General features: G+C 42.8%; 1 protein-coding gene across 6 annotated transcripts in view; it reads left to right on the forward strand.

Annotated features, from left to right (window-relative positions):
* The first annotated feature begins 3757 nt into the window (after positions 1-3757).
* The window catches only part of Marchf10 (membrane associated ring-CH-type finger 10), an 86740-nt gene continuing 72568 nt past the window's right edge, over positions 3758-17929 (forward strand). For all 6 annotated transcript variants that reach the window (XM_040268632.2, XM_005328180.4, XM_078041912.1 and 3 more), the window contains exons 1-2: positions 3758-4057; positions 9285-9391. In XM_040268632.2, coding sequence (XP_040124566.2) covers positions 9302-9391 — 90 coding nt within the window. In that variant the 5' untranslated portion in view covers positions 3758-4057; positions 9285-9301. The remainder of the gene's footprint in view (positions 4058-9284; positions 9392-17929) is intronic.

The raw sequence follows: 17929 nt of genomic DNA on the forward strand, positions 1-17929 counted from the left end.
TGCTGGATAAATCCCTTAAGAATACTCAATTCCCTGTGATCTAATTCAATATTTACCACAGACTCCTTTAATTCAGGCTCCTGGGGATAACTTTCCACGGGGAAGAAGCACCTTGTGTACATGGCCAGGGTCAGCTTGCCAGCTTTGTTCTCTGGATGAAAAAATAAATAAACTGGTCCAGTGGAGGACAAATTAAGGTTTCTGCTGAGGGGGAGTCTTTGGAATCAGTTCCTAAAATGAACAATTCTGAATTAACAAAAATGGATCCATCCTACAAAAAGGATCTGATCCTACAAAACCAAGACCCAAATCCTGGAGCCTTGATGACCTCCATCATGAATTATACATAGGGAATGGTCAGTGATAGAGAGTGCTTGCCTAGAATGCAGGAGGTCCTGGGTTCAATCCCTAGCACCAAGAGAGAATGAGAAGACTGTGTGTGTGTGTGTGTGTGTGTGTGTGTGTGTGTGTTTACATATACACATACACACATACCAATGCTCACCTTAAACATCCTATTAAGCTCTCTAACCATCTTAATACGTCAATGTAGTATCATTCTTAACGGGTACCATTAATTAATGGTTATCATCTTGCACATACCCCTTCTTGTCAACTGTAGCTAAAGGGTGAATGCAGAATGTTATAACAGCCCACAGCATACTCCATAAGTCATTAGTCAGTTTTTTAAAAAAAATGAATCAGATGAATTCCCTGCACAGAATTGTGCTGGAAGAGAACCCAAGGAGTGCTCAAGGACTAGCATGCCTGTAATACCCTTCTCAGGAAAGCTACTCTTGGAAATTCTTTTTTGCAAACAAACGCCATGGCTCAGGTCAGGTGCCCTGATTGAAAGCAAGGCCATTACATTAGCCTCAACCAACGAGAACAGGAACTTGTCAGTCATGTGTGGCTCAAGATCAAAATGACCATGTTTAAATTGTTTGTGAGGGAGGCATGTGTCTCTGAGGCCATTTGATGTGAAGCTTTATGCCCTTGTAAAAAAGCTCCTGATTAGTTACTGTCAGAGTAACTAAAGCCCCTCCCCCCACACCTTTCCCTAAATATGAGGTGAACAAAAGAGGGTGGGTATTTCCAGCTCAACTGAGTAGCTGGACCAGGTTTCTGGGGGATATCCCAATCTTAGAAGACTTGGGAAGCTTTGAATGATAACTACCTCTCTGGAAAGTTAACTTTTCATATTGAATTAACTGTTTTCCTCAAAAAATATTATTCTGAAACTTAATTCAGTCTACTTCTGAAATTTTACACTTGAAGCTGCCCTTGGTTGGACTCTTAGATTCAACAAAAGAATGCTGGTACTTACTGGCCAACAAGAAATAGCTTATTATAATCCACTGTCTACTGAAGTCTTAATTTTTTTCTTCTCTTATTCATCATTTAATAGGGACACATGCAAAACAGCAGGTACAAGTAGGATCCTTTCCTCAACCTGGAATTGTTTTTCTTCCTCACTTTACTATTTCTCTTCCTTAGCACTTTGCTTTTTAAATCCATAACTAATCTTGTTTGTAATTTACATGCCAAGGTTAAATTTACTCATGAACCACTTAAATTGGAATTGCTCTATAGCTTTTTAATGGGCTGACCTTTGGTTCTATCACTCTCTTTCAAGGGCACCGTGATTCTTTTCATAGAACTTAATTTTCAAAAACATGTGAAGTGCACAAGAGTTTAAAACTGAGACGAAGTGATGTCTACAAATCTTGATATTTTTAAATCTTAAAATATTTATGGTTTATGGGCTGAGGTTGTGGCAGAGCGCTTGCCTAGCACGTGCAAGGCCCTGGGTTTGATCTTCAGCACCACATAAAAATCAATAAATAAATAGAATAAAGCTATTGTGTCCAACTACAACTAAAAATAAATATTTTAAAAAATATTTATGGTTTACACTCATGTGCATTAAATAAAATCTTAAAATATGCTTTAGGAAAAAAATTACCAATTATCAAGTGCTTACTATGTGTGAGGCATGATGTTAAATGTTTTACCTTCTCTCCTTCAATCTTCACAGCAATCTTTGGATGCAGGTAGTTTTATTTTATGCAGATTTTGAAACTGAAGGAGAGAAAGCTGAGTCCAATAAGTACCATGTGCTTTTTCTTATTAGTGGGCAACATCAAGATATCAGATGTGGGGGTCTTGCTTCTGAGTGCTGTTTCTGGTTTTTCTCCTGTGTACATGGTCATCTGAGCTTCAACTTTCTCCTGTTAATCATTAATAATAATCATTTATCATCATTTTTTTATTTGAGGTACACCATAGCTCCAACAGAACAAGCTCCTTATCATTTGACTATTATAGTTTCAAGCCAAAGTTTCTTAAACTTGGTATATTTTTAAATACCTACCTTTGAAAGGCAAAGATCATGGAGAGTGATCTTAGGTTAAGTCCTTAGTTAATGTTTTAATAAAGGACACTAGAGAGCTGAAAACAAGAACAAAGTGTGGGTGGGGTTACTGGTACTGGAAAGGTTGTAAGGACTTCTGGGTGACCAATGAAGGTCAAATGAGAAAGTGCCCAAAACCAAGACTTCACCTAAGTATATTTTGTCCAGACTCTGTTCAGCTCAGGATATGTCTTAGAAGTTGATGCGAAGACAAAAAAAAAATAAGACTCAATGTGTTATATAGAGTCCCATCGGGCCAAAGTATGAGTAAAGAAGTACTAAAGGACAAAAACCTAGAAAGCAAGCCCAGGGGAGAAAAATGGGAAAGTCATGCACAGAAGTTCAGAATTCATTGCACAAAGAGGATGCTTTAAGGGTTTCTTAGCAGGGTCAGAGGACATTAGACTTCTGATGCTTCTTAGGGCAGAGAAAATGGTGGGCATAGTGTGTGAAGGACAGAAGCCGGGGAGAGTAGGAGATCCTTATGATAATCTAGTTAAGAGGTCATAGAGCTAAAAATCTCGGGGTGGTGACAAGAATAGAAGGACTGTAGAGGACATGGTCACCACCTGGATATGGGGATTGTAGAGAAGACTCCGGATCCACAGTCACATAAAGATTCTGGGCTCTGGTGAAAGGTCCAAGAATTTCTATTCTCCTTTCTTTTTTTTCCCTCCACCCAATGTAAAATGTCCTAAGTTGACATCTACTGGCAAATTACTGACAGCCTAAATATGCAAAATAAATGCAAGAGTCATCTTTGCCTACGAGAACCATATACAGAAATAAACCTTGGAAAAACAGTAAAACTAGCAAAGGTTCAGGTGCCTTACTTCCAAAACCGTGGGCCCTGGTCTAAGGCTCCAAGCACTTATTTCCTTGGGAGGTCGGTGAAGACCACTGATAACCAAGAGGCCAGAGTCCTGGTGTCCATTCTGCTTAATTATTTATGTCTTCGTTTTTATATTGGACTACAGCATTTCTATTGGAGCTCCCCTGCAGAATCCCACCTCCAAGATTACAGTATCTTTCCCTCTTTCCAAGTATGGCCTCTATATTATTTCATTTGGAAAAAAAATTCCTCTCTCCTTTTCTAATCTCCTTCTTGATAAAAGCACTGGACCCTTTCAGGGAAGAAGTGAGGGCCTCTACATCTGAGTCTGGGCTCCGACATCAAGACAAAGCCAGCGAGCCTCCTCCTCCAGCATCCCCTTGCATTCCTGCCACCATCACCTCACCGTTTTGCCTTCCCTACTGCATCCCTCCTGGTTTCCACGGCAACCGGCGGGGCGCCCACGTGTGGGCTCAGGACCTCTGAGGCCACAGCCCCGCCCCGCCCCGCCCCCCACCCCTGCGCTCGCGACGGGCCGCACGGAACACAGCGCGAGGAGGGCAGAGGCCCGGTTGCCAAGGAAACGGAAGGACGCTAGGCAGCCGACCCCACCGCCACCGCCCCTAAAAAGGCCGGGCAGGCGCTGCGGAAGGCTGCCTCCAGGAGGAGGAGGAAGCGGGAGGGAAGACGTGAGTGGAGGAGGAGAAGCCCAGGCCAGCCCCAGTTCGATTGATGGGCAGCCCCTCTGCACTGAACCCGCCCGCCGAATCCGCTCCTTGGCCCCTTTAGGAGACAAAGTGTAGGCTCTCAAGGTAACTGACCCGCCTAGCCCAGACCTCCGCGGGAAGCGAGGTACTCCTAAGATTCTGGAGGGAGGTAGGGCCTCCTGATAACAGGGCTGCCCTCCGGGGATGGCCCCCGCCCCACCCCACCCCCTTTTTTCCAGCCTCTAAAGCACTGATTTGGGGAGTCTTATCATTTGCGCACAGGCAGCCCCTGCGCACCTACGTGACTTCACTGCACCCTCCTCAAACCTGCAAGAACAGGAAAGGTATATTGGTGATATTTGGTATTAATGATAGCACCAATGGGCTTGTCAAACCTGTGGCATCCGCCCCCCCCCCCCCCGCCCACGTCCCCAAAGTTTCCCAGTTACACATTGAGTCTCTCTGGGTTTGATCCTCAATATGTGATGGCCCATCTCCCTTTGTTTAACAACAAAATGTAAAGTGGCCGCCTTGAACAAGCTCCTTCCTCGCCCTCATCCACCCCCCACCACCTTGATTTCCTAGGCCAAATTGGCTAGGAAGAGTCAAAAGATTTCCCTGCCTTTCCCAACAATGACTCCTCTTTATGATCCCAGGACTCAGGGAGTTAGGAAAATTGGCCCCAAATCACTAAACTTTGTTGTTTATTATCAAGACTTTTTAAAAATTTTGTTTATTTTTTAGTTGTAGCTGGACACATTACCTTTATTTTATTTATTTATTTTTATGTGGTGCTGAGGATCGAACCTGGAGCCTCGCACATGCTAGGCGAGTGCTTTGCCACTGAGCCACAACCCCGACCCCTATAATCAAGACATTTTTATAAGTTAAAATATTTAAAAACTCTAATATTATTTTGTAAATCTAAGATTGAAACAAATCCTACAATTCTTGTTATTACAAATTAATTGAGAAAAAGGTTGAATTAAGATCTGAAATCTTTCTTCCAGGCACTCAATTGTGGAAAAGAGGGAATTTATAAACCTGATTGCCAGGTATTAACGTTGCCATTTAAAATTTGTTTTAAAGGAAGCTTCAGCCAAAGAACAGGTTAAGTTTACAACTTGCTTAGTTGTTGAAATCAACTTTAATGATATTTCTAATATTATAATATTATAAGCTGAAAACAACAAAATAGCTTATTAAAAAGGTCTCCTTTCAAATCATTTTTAAATAAACATGGCCACAAAACAGGACCCTCTATATATGTAAAAACTCATATATAATATTATACATAGTATGTTACATATAGTCATATATATAAAATCATTTAATTCTCTAAAAATTATACATATATACACAGAGAAAAAGAGAGAAATTTTTAAAAAATGTATTCTGCAATCAAATCCTCTTCTCCTTATTCAAGGAGACACAGTTTGAATTCATTGGAAATTTACACGAAAGAGAAATTTGTATGTCACAAAGTTCTTAGAATTTTTCTCATTGAAATTTCACAGATGTGTAGAATTTGGAGGCCAAGAAGAATCCTTAGCTCTTGCTTTCAGTGAGGCAAGTTCCCTTATCCCTCTACCTCTTTCCCTCCCACTACTTAACATGGCCTCTTCACTGATTTCTAAAGCACAAATTTGACACAGTACATTATCACGAAAGATTTAAAACAGAAGTATGCATAACCATGAGTGGATTCTAAATTGAGAAGCAGCTTAAAGGTGAGCAATAGAAGACAATATGGAATGCTATTTTAGAAACATATGCCTTGGCCATTTTTATTATCATTGTCTTCCACTCCTCCCACCTGTCTGTATTTGCTGATGAAAAACTCTTGGCTTCAAATGGCCATCTGATTGAGTAGGCCCACAAAACTGAGCCCCATGATTTTCTCCTGTGGGATTATATCCATACGGTTACTTCTGTTTCTTATTCATCCTGATCAGTTTTTCAAACCTGCAGTGTGGTATGAATTTCAAGTGAATGTGGGAGAATATTTTCCTAACCTGAGATAATCAACCATCTCCTTGGACAATCTCTACAGTCTGTTTCCTTGGTGCCTACAGTATCATTTAATCTCAGAGTCTTGATGAACTGAAATAAGTAATTACATGTAGTACCATGATGCTTCCAAATACAGTGTAATAGAGACTTGGGGTGGGGGGTGGAGAGAGAATTTGGTAGGCAATTGTAAAGTCCTTTATTTGGTAGGTGATTGTGAAGTCAGAAGTAACCTAGCAAGTTATTCAATAGCACTACTTCCTGCCTCTTTAGACAAAGTGATTTCATGCCTTCTGATTTACAGGCCTCCTTAAAATAACATTGTGTTAAAACCATGATAGCTGACTTTGCTATGTTAACTTTGTAACCATATGATTGGACTCTGGGATGTGCCTCTTTAGTGACCATTAACGTATTTTCATTATGATCTTTGTGTTCTCTGACTGATTAATATTCAGACAGGCTTCTCTTCCCAACAGTAGCAGCAGGGATCTCTCTCTCTCTTATTAACAGCATAGTTTTCTGAAAAGAGTGGGAACAGAACTTCATTCTATGCAGGTACAAATTTATATGAAAAATGAAAAGTGATCCTTTAAAATCTAGTCTCACAAAGGACTATGAAAATGCTGAGAGATTATCAGATGTGGTGGCTCACACCTGTAATCCCTGCTACTACAAGGCTGAGGCAGGAGAATCTCAAGATGGAGGCCAGCGTCAGCACTGAGGGATACCCTATATCAAAATTAAAAAAAAAAAAAAAAGGACTGGAGGTGTAGCTCAGTGATCCAGTGCCCCTGGATTCAATAACCAGTACCAGAGGGGAAAAAAAAATGCTGAGAGATGATTTGGTTTGGCTGTGGACTGTGGAATCTAAATATTGGGTTGCAGTTTCAGACTCTGACTCTCAAAGACCAACATTCTATACTTGAGAGAAAGTTATTTCCCCTGAGGACCAGCAAAAGTTTTTCCTATTGTTCAGAGGTAGGCAATAAACCTTGAGAGATTTCATAACTACCAGACGAGACATTGGGTCACCACAAGTCAGGGACAACCTGACTCTGCCAGTATCTACATGACTAAATAAACCTGAGGCGTTTGGGAAGGCCACAGAGGCCACACACTGAGGACTAGGATGTCTCTTTTAGCCTGTCTACCCAGAGCCTAGAGCAGGCCCTGTCACACCATGGCCATGAAAAAAAATATGTGTAGAAATAAATGAAAGGGCATCAGTGGACAATAAACAGGAATCTTGTGGGGGCTCCAGCGACCCTATAGGTGAGGTCTACCCATCTCATTATGAACAGTGCCATTTTATCCCTTTGTGAGCTTTAATATTATGGTCATGAATTTGACCGTGCCAATCAGAACCAAACTTTTTGAAATCCTCTACTTCCTTACCTCCTGTTTGCACTCTGTCCTCAGGACTGTCCCTTCGCTAACTGCTCTCACCAGGGTTATTCGCTACCACCTCCCCAAAACACTCCCTTGAGAGCTCAGAAAACCTCGTTTTCTGGCCTCCCAGGCTTCTTCACAAGGACTTCTCTTTGGCCACCTGTTCCTCAAATTATAGAGTTTGTCACAGGTTTGTTTTGTGCCCATTTTTTCTTTTTAGTCTCCATTCTACTTTAACCTGAGTCATCATTTGCCAGCATTGGCCAGATCTTTGCCTAATTGGCTTCAGAGTCCCGCATCTAACTGCTTGCTTGACATCTCCACTTGTGGAAGGGCCAGGACACATGAAACTCTGTGTTGTTTTCTCAGCTGCTGCTCCTCTGTTTTCTGAATGGACTGTTGGTCCCCCAGGCAGCTAGCTTGAGCCAGTGACCTGGGTTCCTCGACACTTCCTTCTCCACCCCATCCCTACAGTCACCAAGTCCAGATGGTTTTCTCTCCTGAACATCCTTCTTATCAGTTGCGGTGAAGAGTGTGGACACTGGCACCAGGTTCTCTGGGTTCCAATCCAAGTTCTTCCACTTAATAGCTCTGTAGCCTTAAGCAAGTTACTTAAGCAAGTTCTTTTTGTGCCTCAGTTTCCTCACCTGCAAAACAGAAATACAGTGCCTGCCTCTCAGCATCGTCGTGCAGATTGACTAAGTTAATGTGTGTAAATGCTCAGAACAGTGCCTGGCACTTCCAGAGGCTGGAAATAGGAGCTATGATTCCTGCTCTGTCCCTATTTCCCTTTTTCTTCTTCTTCTTCTTCTTCTTCTTCTTCTTCTTCTTCTTCTTCTTCTTCTTCTTCTTCTTCTTCTTCTTCCTCTTCCTCTTCCTCTTCCTCTTCCTCTTCCTCTTCTTCTTCTTCTTTCTCCTCTTTCTTCCCTCAACCTTGGCTAACCAAGCCTGGCCACCATTTTACCTCATCTGGGTTATTATCACCTATTCCAGTGGTCTTCTTGGTTCTGTGTTTTACTCCACCCCCAACCATTCTCCCTACTTTACAGCTGGAGAGGTCTTTTAAAAACACAGATCATTTATTACCCAGACTGGAACCTGTTAAAGGCTTCATATGACTCTTCCAACCATGGCCTTCGAGGACTCACATGAGCTGGTTCTCGCCAATCCCCCAGCCTTTCTGGGGCTGCGTCCTGAATTTCCTCCCTTGCCCCTGCTCCTTCCTCATCTGCATCTGCCCCTTCATGTCCTAAAGCCTCTATACCTGCTGTTCTCTCTGTTTCAATTCTTGCTTATCTCACTCCTTATCAAACCCAGTGTTCCCTGACCCCTCCAGGGCAGGTTATGCCCCCCCATAACACTCCTCAAAGAACCCCACACTTCTGTTCCATAGCACTCATTGGCAGTTAAATTTCATTTATTCAATGTCAACTTTCCACCTTAGCCTAGAAGTGGCACAAAGGCAGGAACCACGTCTGTGTGGCTGGTGGTTGTACCCAGTACCTAGCACAGTGCCTAGGTTGGAATAAGGGTAAAATGGTTGTTATGTAAATAAATATGAGAAACCTGGGATTTATGACTTGGTCGTTGATAATTCAGCTAGGTTTTGGGGGTTTTCTTTTTTTGTCACATTATAGAAGTGCTTCTGAATCCGTGTGTCACTCAACCTCACTCCCTGTGAATAAGCAGGACAGGCTCACTGAGGCCAGCTGATGAATGTGGCTGCATTATTTATGCCCAGAACCAGGAGAGCTATACGGGCTTCAGCACCAACACAAGAAGCCCCTTCAGCCTGAAAGGAGCATCTGTGCCTTTCAAGCAACGGAGATTAGATTAATAAGAGAATAAAAGCAATTACTGGAAAATAAATCCAAACATGGCAGTCACAAAGGAGTCCGTCACAGCACATTTATTTCTCTTTTATATGCAGGTCAGGAATTAAGAATCATGTTGCATGAAGTAAAGGATAGACAGAAGTTCGTCAGTGATGTTCAGTGTCTGCAGGACATGCAACACAAGGGGGACTCTGAGTATCAGGTAATTGTGGAAAGTAAGGAGTGTCTTTCACCTTCTCTTACAGTGTTGGCAAGTATGCAGACTAGAGCATCAGCTTATGATGCTCAGTCATCGTTTCCACAGGGGGTAACCGTGAAAAATCACTACACCTTCCTGAGTCTCTGTTTCCTCATCTGTCAAATGGGGAGAACGATGGCGTCCATTTCACAACACCATCACCAAAAAAAAAAAAAAAAAAAAAACAAAGAAAAGAGAAAGAAACTTTAGGGCAGCATTTGACACACAGCCCTTAACAACAAAAGACATCAGGGTTTCCACAAACCAACTAAGAAAAAAGACTATAAAGGGTTAACTGGGTCGTGTATAAAATAACATGCTCTTCTGTTGTCAGAAGAAGGGTGGTTACATATTCTACAATAAGCTAACTGTTGGTATCCCTGGTTACGGTGTTTACATGCAAAAACAAAACAGAAAAGGAGCCCTAGGGGTCATGATGCAATTACCGGGGGCTGGCATAGGACAAACTTGCTAGACTGGGTTGTGGGATTCTGGGAGTTGTACAAGGTGTCAGTCATCCCCCCTGCCAGAGGTCAGCCCTCACCAATCAAGAGCCATGTCCTCAGCCTTGTTGGAGGATGGAAAAGCACTCCTTCCCTAAGGAGAATAAAGATCTGCCGTTCTGAGGTTTTTTTTTTTTTTTTTTTTTTTCCCTTCTCCTCCTTAGTAATTTCAAATATAACCGAACCTCCTGGGTCACCAAGGAAACCAAACCTATCTCAGTAACCTGATTTCACCTGTATAATATGGCTTCACTTTGGGGCTGGAAACGGAGTCAGCAATTTCCTCCCACAACTTGCCAGCCCACATACAAGAAAACTGTAAAATCCAGGGAATTTCTGGAAAACAAATAAGGATGTAAACATCTGAACCAGTCACCCTAGAAATCCATCTCCTTCTCACAAAGACGCCTCTGCCACCTGGCTTGGGCGTGGAAATACTTTTTGAGATTGTCTCTAGAACAGGCACAGAGGGAGAACAATCTTATTATTCTGTGGTCCCTGCTGAAGACAAGGCACACACAACCGTGTAAGTTGGAGGCATTGTCGTTTTATTTCTAACCTCAGTTGGGTTTGCCTTTTCTTTCATTCAGCCAGTATTTATCCAGGGTCTACTATGTGCTGGATGAGATATCTATTCTCCCAGAGTTCTTGTCCTAGGCATGGGGGAACAACACCTCTGAGTAAATGTGTAAGATGGTTTTAACTACTGCTGCCGTTTAGATCTGGAATAACCCCTCAAAGGCCCGTGTATTAAAGGTTTGGCCTCCAGCTTGACACTGTTGGTGGTAGAACCTTTCAGGGGTGGAATCTGTGGGATAGTCGCAATCCAGTCCCTTTCTCCCTCCCTCCCCCCCCCCCCTCTCACACACTTCCCAGTGGCCATGAGGTGAACCCACTTCCTCTGCCATTCACTCCCACCATGTTGTATGGTGCTGCCATAGGCCCAAAGCAATGGGACCGATAGACCAAGAACTGAAAGCTCAAAAACTGTGAGCTTTCCTCTTTTAAGTTGATTTATCTCAAATTATTAACTGTCCGAAGAAGTGAATGATGGGAAAGAGCCTAGAACCTCCCAAGTAGAAGAAAATCGAGTGTGTTAATGCCCTGAGGCAGGAACTAGCCTGGGACACTGGAAGAAACAAAAGCCGACCAGAGCGGCTGAAAGATATTCCCGAGAGGAAGTAACAAGGAGGCAGAAGAAGTTCACAGGAGCAGATCGTGTTGGGTCTCACAGGGCAAAGCTTGGCATTTAGATGTGATCCTTAACACTGTGAGAATTATTGAGTGGTTTTTAAGTAGTAGGATCTGATCTACATATTAAAAAGATCACTTTGGGCCCACCATGGTGGCACATACCTATAATCCCAGCTACCGGGAGGCTGAGGCAAAAGGATCACAAGTTCAAAGACAGCATGGGCAACCTAGCAAGACCCTGCCTCAAAATAAAAAAAATAAAAAATAAAAAAGGCTAGAGATGTAGCTCAGTGAAAGAGCACCCCTGGGGGTTCTATCCCAGCAAAACCCATACCCGCATCATTTCAGCTTTCCGGGGGAAAGGACCAAAAGGGCAACAGAAAAAGCAGAAAAATCCATGGTGAAACTCAAATGGAAATTTAGGAGAGAGATTATGGTGACTTGGTTGGTAGTCGTGGAGGTGGCAAAAAGTGGCCCGACCCAGAAAACAACAGAACAGACGTCTTGCTAGATGAAGAGGAGGAGTGAGGGAAAGAGAGAATGAGAGGAGACTCACTTCAGCACCCTTCCTCTGCCATCAGTCCCATGTGTTGTCATCACTCTTTTAAACCTTTCCACTCTTCAAACCTCCAACCCCCTTACTTCTATTTCCCCTCTTATTTCACATACCAACGAAACTAAACGAAAAACCCAAGGCGAGCACATGGAATGCACCCATCCTGTTTCCCCTGTAACCCAGGCTAGCCCTCAGGTCTCTGGGGAGTGACCCCCTTCCTTCCAAGGACCAGCTGAGGTGTTGGTGCCACCCCTTTGCTCTCCATCCTGTCCCACCCAGGGCCCCTTGTCTGTCTTTGACCTTCCCTCCTCCTCACTGACTGTCTAGACATGCTCATGCATCTCCCATCTGTGACCCAAAGAACAACCTCTACTTTACACTAACGACTTGTAGACAGGAGCCTGCCCAAAGTGTCAGAATCATAAACTCACTCGTTTATTGGATATTTCCACCTGGAAGTTACATAGGCATCTCCTGTTCAACGTGCCAGTTGTATGTTGGACAGCTGTACGCCACGTGTCCATTCCCTGCCATGTTTCCTATGGCCTACGCCTGCCTTGGCTCCTTCCTCTCCCTCCCCACCCACACCCCACCAGTTACAAGCCCTGCCAAGTTCACCTATGAGCTCACGACCTTTTGTTTTCCTTTTTATCTTAGTGCCACCACTGTGGTTCCAACCTCCACAATTTCTCTCCAAGACTATTATGACATCCTTATAACCGATCTCCTGGCCTCTGTGATCTCTCTTGTCGTCTTTCAGATTGCTTTCTTGAAATCTAAGCTGTGCATTTGACTAGGCCATTGGAATACACAAAATCTTTCAGGTGTTTTGCCACACTTAAAGGCAGGCCCGGGACCCAAGAACCTGAGCAAACCAACCCAGCCTCAACACCGCCCCCCCACCACCCCCAACCTCCTCTTCCCCTTTGCACTTCGCTCTCTTGACACAAGGGTGGGTAAGGATCATAGTTTTAATTTAGAACTAAAGGAAACCTCTGTACTCTTACAAGACATACTCACAGTAGTTTTATTTTACTTTTAATTTTGTAAAACCTTTATACTTTACATATCATGAAATTCAATCTGTTTTAACTGTTAATGATTTTTAGTAAATTTACCAAGTTTGCAGCCGGGGCTATCAGTTTTAGAACATTCCCATCACCCCAATACCATAGTACACTTTTATATCTCTTCTATATTATGTTACAATTATCTTTTGAGCAAATGCACAACAGCTCCTTAAGGGCAAGGGCTGGGTCTCTTTTATGTTGAACCATGGGCCCTGTCATTCGCTAAAGTCAATATTAACCTAACTTGGCCACCAACTCTATTTATTAGACTTAGATCCAGCTGACCTGTGACTATTCTTTTTTTAATATTTATTTTTTGGTTGTAGACAGTCACAATATTTTTATTTTATGTGGTGCTGAGGATCTAACCCAGGGCCCCACACGTGCTAGGTGAGTGCTCTGCAGCTCAGCCACAACCCCAGCCCATGACTATTCTTAAGAGTCAAATTCACCTTTTTTTTTTTTTTTTAGCATTTTCAATCCCACTTATCCAGAGATTTGCATAAAATGAGTATGGTTGTCTTGAAGATGCTCTGTGTATTGTTGAAGTGAGTGTACAGAGATAGTAACTACTTGAAAGGGAACAGCACTGATTTTTTTTTTAGTTATATGATTCAATCTATCCCTTGCTTTGTTTCAAAAAGTATTTAAAGTAGTGGTTTAAGATTCAATTACATACCAGGCGTGGTAGCACACGCCTGTAATCCCAGTGGCTCGGGAGGCTGAGACAGGGAAATCACAAGTTCAAAGCCAGCCTCAGCAATGGTGAGGTGTTAACCAACTCAATGAGACTCTGTCTCTAAATAAAAACGTGGCTCAGTGGTTGAGTGCCCCTGAGTTCAATTCCTGGTACCCCCGCAACCCTCCCCAGAAAAGAATTTATTGTATGATGTTAGTGACCCCTCAGTAACCTGGCCCACATGTGACCTATGTGTATTTAGATAATTTACTGAGACTTGATGTTGGATAGATATAGATGAGCTTGGTCATTTACCAACTGTGGAAATCCTTGTTTTCTCTCTCAGTTCAGCCATCTGCTCGGGACACCAGGGATTCCCTGTTTCAGGGTGTACAAATAGTGTAAGACCTAATATCTAGGTGTGACTCCCAAATCATATACATTTGCCACATATTCCTTCCTGTGCCTGACTTGCCTTTAATGAACTGGCTCAAATTGAAGCCCTTAGAAACCTCCAGCGTAAACTATTCCTGCTCCATCCTAAAATATGCTAAGGGTTGGTATGCACCAAATTAGCAGTGCTTTTCAGGTCTCTGTGCTAGCAGCAGGAGAAGAGGGATAAACCCACCCTGAGTTATTTTGATACTACTCCTTTCAGTGGCTGGGTGGGACCCTTTTGAGAAAACAAGAGGGAACAAACATCTATTTGGCATATTACATGCTATTTCAGAATCTGGTAAACTAGTATATAATTATATGCCATCTCAGAATTTGGCTCTATTTCTTCAAGGGTGTTCATGCTGCATAGTTATGTGTGTGTGTGTGTGTGTGTGTGTGTGTGTGTGTGTGTGTGTGTTTCCTTGTGGTCAAATGTGTTTATGTAAGGGAAGGCAGAATTTAGCCATTAATGTCTACTAGAAAGCAGGAGGGAAAGATTACACCTGGCATTTCAGAACAATTTTCTGTAATCCATCGAATGTGTCCAAATGGGTTTCGTCCCATGTCCCTTATTCAGAATCTTGATTCTTTTAAGTGCAGATCAAACAGCTAAACGTGACAATATAGATTTATTCATGGACATGATAGGTGACTTTATACCAGGTGGCAAGAGTTACAGGGGCACCTGGCTCGCCTGTGAGATGCAGGTTTTATTTTATTTTATTTATTTTATTTTTATTTATGAGGAGACTATCATGTCAAACTTTTTAATGGCTTCAGTTTCTTAACCTTTTAAAATGAATGAACTTCAAGAATGTTATCAATGATAATTAAAACCCAGTCCCCGGGTTTTGTATATTAGAGCATAAGAACCACAAAGCAGCAGCAATTGAAGGCAGTGGCCATGCACGTCTCAAAATGCCTCCGGGGTTAGTGTAACAATAGCCCTGTGGATGCCATTACTGACAGAGATGTGAAGCCAGATCACTTTCAGGATGGTTTTCACACCAGAGCTATGTGGCTGGCAAGTGTTCCTGTGGCATGTGGCTTCTTAAGTCATCAGGAGTCCCACTGGTGACTAAAGAGGGAAGACAGATAATAAAAAAAGAATCTCTGAGCACAACTGCAGGCTCAGAAAGTTGTAATGCCAAAGAAAAAGTGGTTTACGATGTGACCCCAAGTGACCGAGAGCAGGAGCTGCTCATTGGGCCGTCTGGGGACTCCAGGCAGGGAAACAGAGCTCTCCTTACAGGGCAGAAAAGCAATGATGAGCCCCAGACCCAGACAGAAAGGCTCTTTCTTCTGTGGCCAAGATCATAGTCATGCGCTTTGGCAAAGGCTGACTTTGGAAATAGAAGTAAACCAGGAAATAGGATTGAAAACAGCAATTAAAAACCTGACGATGTAGGGGAGGAGGCGGGGACCTTTGAGGGAACCCTCGCCGTGGGCCAGTCACTGCTCCCATGTTACCCGCAGAACCTCCCGCTCTCCTCCTGACAGTCTTGCAGAGGAGAGAGCTGACAATCAATGGAGTCAGTTCTCAGTGCTGGAAAGTGGCAGCCCTGGGGCTCGTGGTGTTTACCAGGATTGAGTTACAGTGAGTCACAAAGCCCCCGCTGTCCCCCACAGGCAGACAGGCACATTCTGTGATTTGCCCCCATGGTGGGAGCTTGTGCTGTCGTCAGAGGGTGGGCTGGCAGCCGAGCGAGCGGGGACACTACCAAAGGAGAAGCGAAGAAGGAAGCCCTGGCTCTCCCCAGACGGAAAGAAAGAAGAAGTCACCTGCAGCCTTCCATTTCAAGACTGCCCTCTGATGGTCTTGCCACCCAGCAGATGCTTATTTATAGCCCTCTCGGGCCTGACACCTGGAACAGAAGGGGAGGACGACACAAGCGCAGGTTCTGAATTGCCAATCCGTTCCTCCTCCCGACCCGTGGGTTTCACCCTCTGCTGGTCACTTCAGGATCCCTACCATAGAGATCTTGACAACAGCAATGACCCCAAATCACTCACATTTACAAATACAAAGAAAAGTAGCCCTCTGGGGGAAAATATGGCTAGGTTCTGGCTTGTTTCTAGGACCAGAAGTCTGGTGGCTCTGTTCCTGTGTTCTCAGCAGAGCTATGACTGAGAGGATTGATGTTTGATTTCCACAGAAAGATGGCTGGTCATCTCAAGATCAAAATGGTCAAGTACCGACCTTGCCGCTGGTTTGTTCTTGCTAATCTACACGAGGAGGGAAAAGGAACCAGGGGCGGGGGAAATGCTTTTCAGTATAGCAAGTCCATCTATCCCTCCTCCCTTTTGGTAAAGAAATATTTAAGTCGTATGCATTCTTGGAGAGAATTTTCAAAAAACACTCAGCCCACAAGAATTCTGTTCATCCCACAAAATCTGCCGTGGTCCTACGTGCATGTGCTCATACTGGCTCCTCCACTTTCAGCCTTTAATACCAGTAGGTTAAGGCGACACAGACATCTGTCACTTTGGGAAACAACACTCCATGCCAGGAATCCCCCTCCCAGGAGTTCTGGTTTGCAGACGTCATGAAAGAACAGAAAAGTGGCTCATATTTCATTGAACTTCATCAAGCTCTTCAGATTTCTTTTAGGTTTGCTTTGGCTCATTTATCATTTCTTGTTTATTTAGCTTATTCATTATAGTTACTATCTAGTGTTCTTTGCATTTTCTTTTTTACATTATGAAACAAACACTACCGGGTTATTTATTTCAATGATTTACTATCTATGTGGCATTACTTTTTTAAAAAATAAGACAAACAGTGCAACGGTGGGGAGGGAAGAAACAGTCATTTCAGAGTGTTCTTCCTCTCCAAGCAAGGCGGGGTGCAACTCCATCTCTCTTCTGGAATCCAGGATTCCACCTGCTGCAGGTGACCATCTGGCTGCTGGGGACGAGCTGGAGGCCAGGGCCTTACCTGTGATTCAGTTGAGAAGCACAGTGTGAGCAGGTGCTCAATGTTTTGCCTAGTATCAGGTCATTTCTATTCTTAACCTTGTAGCATAACGTTAGACTTTCTCCATGGCATGAAACTCTGGAAAGTCCTGCCATATCACATCACAGAGGAAAGTGTTTCTTGTAACAGAAGGAAAAGAAATCTTCCCTTTCTCAGCCTGTCCAGGAAGCAGGATATGGCAGGTCTACTTTAGTAACAATATTGTTGATCCCACACCAAATCCATTCACTGTGACAGTGGATGATTTGACCCTAGAAGGGCAAAGGTGAATTAGGACACTGGGTCTACAAGTATAGAAATACTCCTAAAGTATTACTCTTTGGGATTATTTAAAATGTCAGTTGAGATCTTCAAAGCACATGATATCTTTGAATTTTTTTAGTCCTAATTACTAGAGGAGAGAGATTTGTTACCATATTTTATTTGAATTTTGCTAAGAAAAATGGGGGGAATTAGTTCTGTTGCTAATTTTATTTTTATTATTTCACATTTAGGGATTGGTATTTTTTTTCCAAAGCCAAAATTCAGTTCAATTAATATTAAGATAAAGGGTCACCCTTTATCCACAAGAGATTGAGCCCAAAGTCCCCAATATGTGCCTAAAACTGCAAACAACAATGACTCTTGTATATTGTTTTCTCCCCTGATACCTATATACAAATGATAAAACTGAGTTAATAAATCAGGTACAGTAAAAGATGAATAACAATAAGTGAGGCACAATAGTAGCACATGCCTATAATCCCACCTACTTGGGAGGCAGGAGGACCATAAGTCTGACAATACTGTCAGCAACTTAGCAAAACTATTTCTGGAATTAATGAAAGAGAATAATTTTAACAATATACTTTAATAAAATTGCCCACATCACTACTTTGAACTGTTATTAAGTAAAATAAGGGTCACGTGAACATAAGCACTTTGATGTTACCATATTGGTTCTGATCACTGAGATAGCTACACAGTAATCGTTAGATAAGCAGCGTATATGCTGAATAAAGTGATGATTCATTAGGACAGGACAAGATGAGAAAAGTGAGATTTCATCATGCTACTTAGAATGGTACTCAGTTCAAAAACGCATA

Source organism: Ictidomys tridecemlineatus, chromosome 3 (assembly GCF_052094955.1).
Source record: "Ictidomys tridecemlineatus isolate mIctTri1 chromosome 3, mIctTri1.hap1, whole genome shotgun sequence".
Lineage (NCBI taxonomy): Eukaryota > Metazoa > Chordata > Mammalia > Rodentia > Sciuridae > Ictidomys > Ictidomys tridecemlineatus.